The sequence below is a fragment of the Nuphar pumila genome, chromosome 7 (assembly GCF_984573655.1).
Source record: "Nuphar pumila chromosome 7, dmNupPumi1.hap1.1, whole genome shotgun sequence".
NCBI classification, from domain to species: Eukaryota; Viridiplantae; Streptophyta; class Magnoliopsida; order Nymphaeales; family Nymphaeaceae; genus Nuphar; species Nuphar pumila.
In genome coordinates, this window is record NC_143255.1 from 16155242 (window position 1) to 16169275 (window position 14034).

A 14034-nucleotide genomic window follows, 5' to 3' on the forward strand; every position below is an offset into this window, starting at 1 on the left:
TGTGGCATACACTGATGCTTCTGGAACAGGTCTGGGTTGTGTATTCATGCAAAATGAAAAAGTTATTGATTATGCATCGAGACAATTGAAGACCCATGAGAAGAATTATCTAACTCACGACTTAGAGCTTGCAGCAGTCGTATTTACATTAAAAATCTAGAGACATTATTTATATGGAGAACAGTCAAGAGCCTCAAATATTTATTCTCATAAAAAGAATTAAACATGAGACAACAACGTTGGGTAGAATTTATTAAAGACTACGAGTTCACACTTTCCTATTATTGTGGAAAGGCGAATATTGTAGCTGATGATCTTAGCTGCAAAATAAAAAAAAATGAAAACTCATTGAAGATTTCATCAATTGGAAACCATTCATAATTGAACTAAGGAGGATTCAATTATTTAATTTAACAGTTCAACCTGAAATTCTCACCCAAATAGCTACAAAGCAAAATAAAGACCCTTAATATTAAGAACTTCTAGCAAGAGCTCAACAAGAATATGATAATTCCTTTTGACTTAAAAAAGATAAGAGCATTTTGATGAGAGATAAAATACGAGTGCCAAACAATCCTTAATTGAAAAATAAAATACTTGAGGAGGCGCATAAAAGTAAGTATACTATTCACTTAGAAAAGATTTAAAAAAAAGTACTGGCTCATTTTCAAGAAATAAAATTTTACTTGCAAGTCAAACACTTCAACCATGTACACTTATGTAAAATATAATAATTATTAATTAACAAGCTATACAAGCCCAGCCGAATTCAACATTGGTGGTTTGCCGAGTTGAACATTGGCGTTATCTTTGCTGATTGAGCTTTACGTAATGAGTTCGAACTAGCTTTTAAAGAGCCGAACATGAGCCCAATCTACAGCCGTTGCAGCACCCAAGACGACCCAGCTTGCACTCAAACCCATGCCAATTGGCCCAATTAGTCAAAAAGAGAACCGTTTGGAGCCCCAACATAACATGGACGCCGGTTTCTCCCTTCAATCGAGAGCCTGAGAAACCAATCGGCCGAGCGTCCTCCTCCTCCTCTCCGGTGACGGTCGGACGAGTGGCGACCGGAGACGGTCTCGCCTCCTCCTCCTGGATTCCTCCTCTCTGGCTCTCTGATCTGCAGCTTTCCCACCTTCGCACAGGCCCACAGGCTGTCATCTTCTTCACCCGACGCTCCACCAACACTGGACCACCTGCGACACCGACGGCCGGCGTTCCAGCCTCCTTGGTTCTTCTTCATCTTTTCCACTCTTCTTCTTCTTCCTCCGTTGGTTTTTCTTTGTCCCTTTCTCATTTCTCCTCCACGGTTCCACCCGGCGATCCACCACAGTATCGGCCATTACCCCGGCGATCCACCACAACGTAAGTGCTCTTCTTCCTTCTTTTCCCCTCCGCTTCTTATTCCTCCATTGTTTTTCTTTCTCCCTTTCTCATTTCTCCTCCACGGCTCCACCCGGCGTTCCGCGACAGCGTCGGCCATCACTCCCTGCTCTCCCTGCGACACCAGCAACCAGCGGCCCGGCGCCTTTACAGCCAGTCCTAGCGACACCGGCGACCGCAGTCCACTCTGCACGGTAAGTTCAACCGAGCTCCATTCAAGTTCAAACGAGTTCAGGCTTGGCTCGAGCTCGCTTCAATCCGAGCTAACGAATTGGGCCGAGTCAAGCTCGTAACTTGGCACGAGCCGAGCCTGAGCACTCAGGTTTTCGGGCTAGTCAAGCTTGTACATGCCAAGCCCGGCTCATGCGTGTGCTGGCTGCTATGAGTGAGGGGAAGTCCTCCAAAAAGGTCAATACGATACCATCCACCCCTTGAACAGGGTGATCTTGGCTTCTTTTCCAGGTAAAGCACGAGGAAGAAACGGTCTCAGCCCCCCAATCACATCATGATCGGAGTTGGAAAGGCCAAGCAATACTCAAACGTTCTCGACAAGCCCGTCAGCAAAGGGAAACAAGAGGTGGATTTCGCTCGTTAAAAATTGCCTCCTTGGTTGAATTTCCGTTTCATTGTTTTCTTTCAACAATTTCATTGTTGGGTTTTTCGGTTTTCTTTTTCCCTTTGGAAAAACGCTGGGATCTCAACTCTGGAACTTTGGGATCTTTTGTTCAATTTGAAGATATTTAAGCTTCTGGTTTAGTGGTCCACTTTCTTTCTTAGCTCCACTTTTGGGGCCTAAATTGAATGTAAATTCAGGTAGTCACGGTTTTAAGTTTGCAAGCATTTCTGATTCTGAATTGGTTTGGCCTTTTTTGTTTTTTTCGTTTTTTTCCTGTTTGTCATATTTAGCCTTGGGTTTGTTCCGTATGGATTTGTTGCAGGTCAGCATGAGTGCGTTTGCATTTCTGTTTTCCGAGCTCGTCCAGTACAACCAGACACAGGTCGATAACATTACCGAGTTAGAACGGAGGTAATATCCATCTCATTTATAGACCCTGATTGACGTGGTACCCTATGGGTCTTAAATTTAGAAGGTTGGCATTCATGAGTTGAAAAGTAGGTTCATGGGTCAGAGGGAAGGAAAAGATAAAAGGTTAAAGAAGGTTTGGAAACACGTTATATTATGTGGAACTACCACAAAATAAAACTAAACAAGAACCAATTAGGGAGTACAGGCGTGGATCAAATTGTTATGTGCTATTAATAAATTGTTGTTGAACTGGGCTGCTTTGCCTAATAGGTTAGATTGTTTGTAAGAGCAAATAAAGCCAGAAATTTTCTTTTTCATCTGAGATTGGAAGAATAGCTTTGACAAGTAATGTTTTATATTCTTGCATGCCTGTTTTTTAGCAGTTCTTGTGCAACTCTCGCAGCTTCCACAATAACCCTCTTTCTTATAGTTAACACTTATATATATATATAGTGCTTATATTAGAATGATCTAACAACTGTTTGGGTAATTTACAATTTTGCTGCTGGTGTAATTCATTGAGTACACTTATAATTGTTGGATGAAGACCCTTTAAATATGATAAAGTATGGCAATAACAAATCTGTGATTGGTCTCCTTGTTCTTTCTATCACAAAAACATTATTGCAATTTGCTCAAGTTGTCCAACAAATAGGAGATTCATTACAAGGAACTTTGTAGACACTAGCAATATTCAATTTGCCTCTAGAATTTGAAATGACAATAATAAGATCAACTTCAGTAACTATCTTTAGACATCTGAGATAAACAGCTTGTGAAGTCTATAGTTGAGGTAAAAAACATGAGTACCTTTAAATAAAAAATATATGTACACTGACATATACATGCACGAGTGATACTTCCACATCTGTAAGATGGATGCATTTATTTCTTTCTGTTGTCTCCTCTAGGGCACATGAATTGCATCCTTTTGTTGAATATTCCTAGTCTATTGGAACTTGATGCTCTAAACAATTGGAAAGTGGTTTTTGGCAAACTAGGAACTATTAATCCTTTCGAGAAGGTTATGAATGAGCCACTAGAATATGTTTATTGGAAGTATGTTTATCGGATTATGAATCGAGATTTTTGTGGTTTTTTTTTTTTTTTTTTTAAATCTCACCATGGGGATGCAATATACAGGCTAGGTTTTATGGAGACCAGCTCTTGGGTCGGCCAATTATGATGCATAAGCAGGATCTTTTAAGTCTTGAAAACGGATGGCTCAGAATTCTCGTAAATATTCGAGCATCCAAAAATTGTATTTTTTCGTAGAAAATGCACGATCCGACAGTCGATTCCTAGCAGACGGACCGTGCTGAACGCATCTGCAGGGTCAGATTTGCAAAAAATTATTGGAAATACCTACTTCACACTCAAGTAAACATATTTCCAGTAAACATATTCTAGTGACTTGGTAATGGAGAATTGGATGTAAGGTAATTTGTTGAGGACAACTGAACTACAATAATTGGAATAAAATAAATTTCAAGTTGCTTTTTGATGTATGAATACTCTTTTAAGTGTCAAGAATAAGTGGCAAATATTCCAGTATGTGCCTCTATAACTCATAATTTGTATGTTGTCACCACATGTAGAGTTCTTGATGGAATACCATTATCTCCTATAATGGCCTTCATGATCATAAAAGATTGTGAATATGGTAGACAAGGTACAAATTATGAGCCCATACTGAAAATTTTGGCTATGCAACACAAGTGACATCTTGTCACAAACATTGATCTTACTTTTCTCTTTATAAAGTTTTGCATTTTGTCAAGAAAAAAGTTAACTCCCGAATATCCTCAACTCTTAAAGCTAGGCAGCATGAGGGGTATAAATACAAAGTTATTTAATTGTTGGCATTTTCACAATGGTCACATGGTTGACAACACTATCAGTTACAACCAGGCTACATTTTCCAGTTCCACTTTCTCATCCACAGGATTCAACATCTCAAAAAAACAATATCTCATGAGTAACCAATGCTAGGAAGACATGCTTCCTTCAGGTTAATTAACAAGAAAATTGATAAATTGTCCTATGCTTAAGTGAGTAGAAATTGATAAATGGTCCTATGCTAAAGTGAGTAATTCTTCTACAGGATTTTGAGGGTGGCCAGTGATGTCTGTTGAATATGTTAGAGAAATCGTGAATTTTTGCCAAACTCTTCAAAAGAATCTCCCTCAACTCATGATAAACGGTTTTTAAATTCTTATGCAGGACCCTCTACGAGTCATGGTTTAAAACTGCTTAATCAAGCGACAGCAAAAGAACTTTCATCCATTGAATCCATCTGCTTGTATTTTGCATGATTTCTTCCTAGCCTCCTTAGGCCAGTTCTCTCATTGACAGCAGTAGGACTCTCCTGCTTGTGCAAATAACTTGGCTTCACCCCAATGTATTTTTTCTGATCCTCCTTTATGTAAGATTAACAACTTTTGATGCTTCCAATGCAACTTATAAATATGCTCTCAGCAAACCTACTGCAAACTGCATTCTAAGTAATGTATCAATCAAGTGTAATCATGTGCTCATTTATTTGATAAATAAATACACTGTGAGTTGCTCTTATATTTATTGAGTATTCGGATACTGATTATTTAGGAGATGCTGATCTGGTGATCTATGTTTTGGTTATTGTACTTCAAAAACATTTGTGGTGGAGGTTTTGAAATTACAGGTAATTGGCTAATCAATGAAAGGTGCTATTGAACCTGCATATCATAGTAGGAAATTGGGCGTGTGCTTATCACAGTAAGAAAACCATTGACTTCAGTTGGTTGACAGCTGGAATGGATGGCTAAGGTGGATTGTATTGGCAAAGAGATGATGCATGTCAATTATGAATGAAGTAATTAGGTGAATAAAATAGAAACCCTATTAAGGTTTAATAAGAAAACTGAAAATAAAAAGTCATTAGTCATCTTAGTTATTATTCTATCTTGTCTCGTGAATCACTTGGGTCACGAGGTAAACCTGCCTGTGACTAAAGAGGTAGTTCTTGCGCAGTCTTTTGGTCTGTTCAACTTATTTTTGACATTGACGTAGTGAACTGACTAAGATAACTATACTTGCTGCTTTTTATGGTTGATTAGAAAAGTTCATAAATTTTCACCTTCCCTAAAAAATAAACGAGAAAAGTTCATAATGATAAATTTGCAAGCCTAGGTCCACAAATTTACCTTCGATCTAGTGTGCAAGAGAAAAATATTTAGCTGTAGAGTATGCAGGCTTATATTTGTTAAATGTACATATTTGGAAATTGGAATCAGGTGACAAACACTTGACATATGTCTGTACCTATAAGTTTGTGAGAAAATGAAGTTAACTTTCATCAATAGCTGAAGGATTTACTTTGAATTTCTTGAATGCTTTTTATATCTGCAAAACCTACTATTGTTGATGGTCAACTCTAATCTCCTTACTACTATATTGAAATTTTATTACTGGTTGTAAGTTTTTCATTGTCTGGCACTTGCATGTTCCAGTTGCAAATTTGTTCAACATAAACATCTAATTATTTATCTTGGTTTAGCATTGCTTTCATTGTGAATGACAATGATTTCTTAGAGGTAGAACAGACTAGAAGATGCGGGCTATGCTGTTGGAGCAAGAGCATTGGAGCTTCTTTGCCATAGAGAAAAGGTATCTGTTTTTTTGTGATATTTTTACTTGACTGTATGAATTTTAGTTATTGATTAGTAAATGATAATTTTGTATTTTTCCAATTCAAATTACTTGCAATTGTTTAGAAATGAAACCATAGCCACAAGATCTCATTCTTGACAATTTCTCAGCAAGGGTTAGAGAAGATAGTAGAGCTGTAAATATACATTTTAAAATGATAATGAAAGCTACAAATAGTTCACGAAAAGAAAACACTCAAAAAAATATAGTAACGGCTGACCAGTATCTTAACCCAAAAAATCCTAAAAGAAAAATCGAATCAAAACCCCGATTATCCAAACCCGTTGATTTATAGATTATTACAAATAGTCTTTGAAATAGATGCTCAATTATTACACTTGCATAAAAAATATAACCAAAAGAGAGAGTCGCTAGTGGTCATAAGACCAATGAACTTATACACAGCTACGCCCTCTCTCTCTATATATCTATATATATAGGGGTAATATCTGCTACCCTCAGACCCGAGGGGTTAACATAGTTGGAACGGGCCTTGGCTGTCATACGGGCAGTCGGGGTTCGATTCCCACGGGCGTTATTCCCCTTGCATAAGCTGAAGCTGGTGGCTCCCTGGGGTTGAGGGGTGTGCCCAGGTTTACACCCTTTTGGGGTGGTTTCCCTGTCTGCATGGAAAAAAACATGAGCTACCCTCATGGGTAAGGAACCCCCTAGTGAAAAATGTAATAATTTAAATTTTTACAATTTTTTCCACATCTAACCCTCCATATGTGATCTACATATTAGGTTTATCCGAAACTCACCTTTGGATCATGTCTTGCTGACATGTATGTCAGATTTTATGAGGATTGAAAAATCAATGACCTACAATATACAAAATTTTCAAACCTCAAAAAACATATTTTTATATTGGAAAACTATGATACAAGGGTCGATTCATACTATTTTGACAATACTGAACACATCCATGAGGTCAGATTTGGTCAAAACAACCTCCCCCTATGAGTTTCAACTAAGGGGTTCCTTACCCACGACGGTATCAAATGCTATCCTATATATATGTATGTATGTATGTACATACATACATGCATACATATATATAGAGAGTGATGCAAACATGCCACATGGGTTTTTTGGGCCTTTTTTGTTTTATTTTTAAATTCTGACCGTACAGATGTGATCTACGTACTTGATTTTATCAGGATCAGCTCTTGGAGTGTTCGATTCTGACACATGGGTGGGTTTTTATAAGGTTCAAAAAACCAACAGTCCAAAATCTTTGTAAATTTTTTGAGGTTCCAAATATCATTTTTTTCATCGAAAACACATGATCCAGGTGTCGATTCATACTAAATAGACCATGCCAAACATATCTATGGGGTCAGATCCTTGAAAAAACACTGGAAAAGCCAAAAACCCATTTAGCATGTTTGCATCACTATATATATATATATTTGTTTGTTAACTACTGGTTTGGAATGTCAGTAACCTCTTTTTTGCAAAGTAAGAAAAAGTTGCTCGATTAGGAAAATGAGGTGACAAAATGTCCATAAGAGATGTTGCCGTGGACTTGCATAACTCACATATCAAGCTTGAGTTGACCCATTCCACAAAAAATGCGTAACCCAAATATCTTCAAGCATGCTTGGCATGGTGATAAATTTATTATGAAGATTATGAAGCTTGGTCTAGTAAATTAAAAAATTGGATGACCATGATTACTAATGCAAGAGGGTTAGTTGAGGTGGCTCACAAGAGTATTCTATATTAATCATCAAGTATTATTTTTGAGATGATTTTAAATTCCTTATGTTATACTTTTCATTCTAGTAAATTTCATCCAAGTTTTTGACATTTTTAAGATTGACATTCTTCTATAGTTGCTATGGATTGGACGCAGCTGCTAATCTTGCTCCTTTATTTTGGCATTTTAGGGAAATAGAAGGGAAACACGGTTGCTGGGGATTTTGTCCTTTGTTCATAGTACTGTATGGAAGGTGTTGTTTGGAAAGGTCAGCCTTTTCTCAAGGCATGAAGAAATGCCTTATATATATATATATGCTGGTATAATTCTTTTTCTCTATATTTATCATCAAGGCTTCATTGAGACATCAATTCATTTGCCACTTGTCTGTTGCATAACAGTGTAATGTTGCTAAAGTAATATGGGTTCTTTGTACCATTGGTTTCCCACAAAGGTTTTCTTTTTCTTTTACTAGATTTATGAGATTACTACAAATTTGGGCTCACATTTTGTAGTTGAAATTTGTGATTTATCATTTATCCTTCTCATGATTGATTTTTTTTTTTAACCTTTAGAATGCAAGACCGTTTGTTCATTAAGTTCTGTTTTCATTGATGAAGATATTGCATGCATCCCTTATTCCATATTTTCTTGTCAATTGCTTTTTCCACTTTTATTTGCTTCCAAATGTAAATGTATCTTAGTTTTCTCAAAAACTTTCTATAAGACTCAACTTGCAACACACTGCTCAGGCAAAAACAAAAGAGGGACCGACCTGTTTATAGGTCTCCAAGTAAATGGGGGTCCCTGGCCATTGCCAAGCTTATATTGTAATATACCAGTCCCTTCTAGGTGACAAGAATATGTGTGTTGTTCTCTCACTTGGAAGATGAGCTTCCAAGGATATTCGCCCCTTTGGATAGTGTATTCTAATTTTCCCAAGGTTTGCATGTAACACCCCAAAATTTCAAGCTTGCAAACCTTTCGAAAAAAAAAAGACAAGAGACTAAAAAGGAATCTCTTCATCTCAGAGATGATTTACGAAATCAGCGGAAGACTATACTTTTATTAATTTCAGAAAGGCAAGCTGACAACTTTGAGCGCGTTAGCTAAAAGAACCAAAACGCACAACACATGCTACTTGCGGACACTTGGAAAAGCCACTTTCATTTAAGAAGTTCTCCAAATAGTACAAAATTAGGATCTCCCAAGGAAAATCCGTTACAAAACCCCAAACAACAGGACGCGAGCTAAGAGCAGGAAGAAGAACGTCTTGGAGCCATCTAGCCATCGCGCCATCGCCTGTGGTGTACCTAATCATCACCTGTACCCATAGAATGGGTTAGTTTCACGAAAAACTAGTAGGCGCACAAGAGAGACTACAAGGATCTGAATTATGTAATTTAATTCAGTAAGTTACACAGTTTAAAGCAAATATGCAGTTAAACATGTAAGCAATGCATGCAGATAACCAGTGCAAACGCGTAAGTAGTGCAAGCGAATACGTAGTGCAAGCGAATACGTAGTGCAAGTGAATAAGTAGTGCAACGAATCAGTAGTGCAAGCAAGTCGGTGGTGCAAGCAAGTCAGTAGTGCAACGAATCAGTAGTGCAGCGAATCAGTAGTGCAACGAATCAGTAGTGCAGCGAATCAGTAGTGCAAGCGAGTCAGTAGTGCAACGAATCTCACGGCCCAGCAACCAAAGTGAACAGACTTTATGTTCCGATATTACTGGCCTGCGGGTACGCGCAGGCAAAACATAGAAACAACTGAGACTAGTTCGGGCGTCTATTATTCTATGTATTTTCAATAACCCGAATAGCTAGTTGAGTCCGCTCCAAAGGGGACGGCTTTAGCCGAGAGAGGATTCCCCAGAGGCTGAAAAGCAGTGCCACGGATGCATCCAACTTCTGCAGAAGTGTTAAGCTAACTATTGTAGCCCCTTTCCCCTAACTCCAATGACTGGGGAGGCCGGATCTTTGCCCGTGGGGTGGTTGTTAACAACCTGTCCATTGGAGTTTTTGTACCGATCTGTCCTCTCCCTTGACAGACAACCAGAAGCGAACGGGTGCGTTAGGGTTGCTTAACTAACGACCCATTCTATGCTGTGGTCTTTAAACCACTCGAGCATCTTGCCTGTGAAGGCGAATGTGAGGCCATTTATGTGATTACAACAGTTTGCATTTAGCGTTGTTCGAGGTCGCACGACCGTCTCATCCGATCATCGCAGTACTAGACGTGTCGTGCACGACTATAAGTACTCTACGATAAAGGGGGTATAGCTCTTCAATAGAAGCCTCAACAGGAGTGTTTCACAAAGATGTAAAGTTTATCAACTTTACTCTATCTTTTGAAACAGCAGTACCTTGTGCCAACATGATGCATGTGATTATCTCGAATCACATCCGCTATCGGGGTATCTACATGTCTCGCATGACTCGATACCGGCCTCGATAGACGAGATACGGGTTTCTCAACAGAACACCCGCTAAGAAGTTCGCTCGCTCCCGACTAAACTCTTGTCGCAAGAGGGAGAGTGGTAAATGCTCCTTGCATCCTCCACGAGGATGCCCTTAAGGCATCCGCAAAGAGCAAGAACCTGCACGTCATCTGCAACAGCCAGGCAATACCAACACGTATGCAAAAGCAAGAGGCTAGGCGCAGAGCGCGACGGCAAGGTAAAGGGCAAGGATTTGCGAAACCGCATCCTTGAGTGAAGTGGATACTCGTATAAATATATACATATATATATATATATATATATATATATATATATATATATATATATATATATTCAATGGTCGCTTTTAGTTCAATTGAACTTAATTCAAATATCCAAGTCTTCCGTGCAATTTTCCCCTACCTTGGAGGGTTACGAGCTTGCTGACGTCTGCGGACGTACACGATTGACGGCTCGGGTCGCGGAGCGCGAGTGGGATCCGTCGTAGCTGCAAATATGCGATATTAACAAGCAAACTCTGACAAAAGCAAAAGCAAGGCAAAGACTCGACTTTTCCGATACATAGGGTTGGGGCCAACCGTCCCAATTGACTCGAAAAGAAGATGGGGCAGGATCAAAAGACTCTAGCTGCCAAAAGAGGGGTGTAGTCAAATGCGAACAGATGACTCACGCTACTAGGAATTCCTCGTTGGAGACCAACAATTGTAATGATCTGTCCCCATCACGATATAGCTTCCAAAGATTCCCCGGGCTTGTCGGCCAAGGGTATCGGCTTGCGCACAAAGGGCAGGGGGCCATCGGCCCCTGCTGGCAACAAAAAGGCAGGGGCCATCGGCCCCTGCTGGCATAACAAAAGGCAAGGGCCATCGGCCCCTGCTGGCATAATAAAAAGGCAGGGGCCGATGGCCCCTGCTGACAAACTAAAAAGGCAGGGGCCATGGGCCCCTGCTGGCACAAACAAAAGGCAGGGGCCGATGGCCCCTGCTGGCATAACAAAAGGCAAGGGCCATCGACCCCTGCTGGCATAATAAAAAGGCAGGGGCCGATGGCCCCTGCTGGTACAATAAAAAGGGGCAAGGAGGAGGGGCTCGGCCCCTCCCCTGCCGTAACAAAAAAAACAGGGAGGAGGGGCTCGGCCCCTCCCCTACCGAAACGGAGAGCAGGGAGGGGTGTCGTGCCCCTCCCCTGCTAAAAGGGGGCAAAGGGAGGGGGTTTGACCCCTCCCGTGGCCACACAGAGAAATGAGGGAGAGAGAGAGAAGAGACGGAGAGGGAAAAAAAGGGAGAAAGAAGAAGCGATGGCGTACCAGGGGGTTTTCGGAGGAACTCGCCGAAGAGGAGCTCGCCGGAAGGAAAAGGGGGGGGGGTCGCCGATGTCGGTGGCGGCGGCTGTCGGGGGTCGCCGGCGTCGGTGACCGTGGACGAGCGAGAGAGGGAAACGGAGAGACAGAGAGCGAGTGGCGGTGAGGGGGGTTTCGTAACCCTCCTCCCGCCTGCCTCGCTGTCTTTTAATGACAGCGGGGGCGGTGGCCCGGGTCGGGTCCGGGTCGGATCCGGATCCGGCCCAAACCAAATTTTTTTTTTTTGATATTACATCCTACCCTCCTTAAAATAATTTCGTCCGCGAAATTTCTATAGCATAAATTGGTCAAAATACAAGTCGGGGTATTTATCCCTGATATCCGACTCAAGCTCCCATGTACATTCACTAATTCCATGGTGTTGCCAACGTACTTTTACAAGAGAAATCGTCTTCGATCTGAGCACTTGGTCTCGACGATCAACGATTGCTACTGGTCTTTCCTCGAACGTCAAGTCCTTATGGATATCCACATCATCATAATGAATGATGTGCGATGGGTCGTGAACATATCTTCTCAGCATGGATACGTGAAAGACGTTGTGAATCTGAGCGTACTGAGGAGGCAGCGCAACGCGGTAAGCCGCCTCGCCGATCCGATCCAGGATCTCAAAAGGTCCGACGAATCGCGGACTCAGCTTTCCCTTTTTCCCGAACCGGAAGACGCTCTTGGTAGGAGATACCTTAACAAAAACCATATCTCCTGTTGAGAACACGAGCTCTCTACGTCGACGATCGGCGTAACACTTCTGCCGACTTTGCGCGGTACGCAGACGTTCCCTGATCATCTGCACTTGCTGAGTATAGTGCTGTAGCACTATAGGTGAATCTAGCATCCGTTCACCAACCTCATCCCAGTAAACGGGTGATCGACAAGGCTTCCCGTACAAGGCTTCGTAAGGGGCCATACCGATACTGGCATGGTAACTATTATTGTACGCGAATTCTGCCAACCCAGTATGAGAGTCCCATTCTCCCCTCCAGTCCAACATGCACGCTCGCAGCATGTCTTCCAAAGTCTGAATCGTGCGTTCAGATTGTCCATCAGTCTGAGGGTGGAAGGCAGTGCTGAATTTTAGCTTTGTGCCCAAGGCCAACTGCAGCTGCCCCCAAAACCTGGAGGTGAACCTCGGGTCACGATCGGAGATGATTGACACAGGAACACCGTGCAATCTCACAATCTCCCCGACATAGAGGTCTGCCAAGCTATCCAGTGACTGACTGAGCCGTATAGGGAGGAAATGCGCCGATTTAGTGAGTCGATCCACGATCACCCAAATCGCATCGTGTTTCCTCCGCGTCCTCGGCAAACCGACGATGAAGTCCATCGTGATGTCCTCCCACTTCCATTGTGGAATCTCCATTTGCTGCACCACTCCGCCTGGTCGTTGGTGCTCGATCTTAACCTGTTGGCAAGTCAAGCACTTCGAAACGTACTCGGCTACGTCCCGCTTCATTCCGTTCCACCAATATCTGCGCTGCAAATCTTTGAACATCTTTGTGCCGCCCGGGTGGATCGTGTACTTGGACTTGTGGGCCTCAGTGAGAATCTCATCTCTCAAAAAAGGATCTTCTGGCACCCAGAGACGATCCTTACGCCATACACCTCCTTCCTCACTCAGTCGGAAGGGGGTATCGGCCCGCTGCGCTAGAGCCTTCAGCTTATCATACTGCGCATCGATCTTCTGACTGACAAAGATCTTTGACAATAGCTCAGGCTGAGCTACCATGCTGGAAAGACTGATCGAAACTGGAGTGACCACAAACGGTTCCCACGATATCAGATCCTCGACCAGCTTCCACCCCGCAAACAACAAATTTACGGAAACGCTGGGAGACTTGCGGCTCAGAGCGTCGACCACAACGTTCGCTTTTCCTGGGTGGTAGGACAAGGTAAAGTCGTAATCCTTGAGGAATTCCAGCCAACGTCGCTGCCTCATATTCAGCTCCTTCTGCGAGAACAAAAATTTTAGGCTCTTATGATCTGTAAAAGCCTCGAACCGCTCCCCATACAAATAGTGCCGCCATATCTTCAATGCGAAGACTACCGCTGCTAACTCCAAATCATGAGTCGGGTAATTCTTCTCATGTATTTTAAGTTGGCGCGATGCATAGGCGATCACTCTATCGTTCTGCATTAAGACGCAACCCAAACCTGTCCCGGAAGCGTCTGTGTAAATCACGAAGCCGCCTTGACCCGAAGGTAAGGCCAAAATGGGAGCAGTCGTAAGACGTTCCTTTAACCTCTGAAAACTGCTCTCACACATGTCGTCCCACACGAACCTAGCTTCTTTCTTCAGGAGCTGCGTCAAGGGTAGAGAGATCTTAGAAAAGTCCTGGATAAATCTTCGGTAATACCCAGCTAATCCAAGAAAACTCCGAATGTCACGAACATTCCTCGGTTGCTGC

At 41.9% G+C, this 14034-nt stretch overlaps 1 protein-coding gene across 3 annotated transcripts in view; it reads left to right on the forward strand.

Moving 5' to 3' along the window:
- Nucleotides 1-1034: 1034 nt before the first annotated feature.
- LOC149831277 (uncharacterized) overlaps nucleotides 1035-14034 on the forward strand; it is a 62580-nt gene continuing 49580 nt past the window's right edge. The window contains exons 1-6 of one of the 3 annotated variants that reach the window (XM_090013792.1): nucleotides 1035-1368; nucleotides 1477-1580; nucleotides 1849-1963; nucleotides 2325-2413; nucleotides 5998-6061; nucleotides 7996-8073. In XM_090013792.1, the coding sequence (XP_089869918.1) occupies nucleotides 1892-1963; nucleotides 2325-2413; nucleotides 5998-6061; nucleotides 7996-8073 (303 nt within the window). In that variant the 5' untranslated portion in view covers nucleotides 1035-1368; nucleotides 1477-1580; nucleotides 1849-1891. Of the gene's footprint in view, nucleotides 1369-1476; nucleotides 1581-1811; nucleotides 1964-2324; nucleotides 2414-5997; nucleotides 6062-7995; nucleotides 8074-14034 lie in introns of those variants that run through there. The other 2 variants (XM_090013791.1, XM_090013790.1) reach the window with 2 other exon arrangements.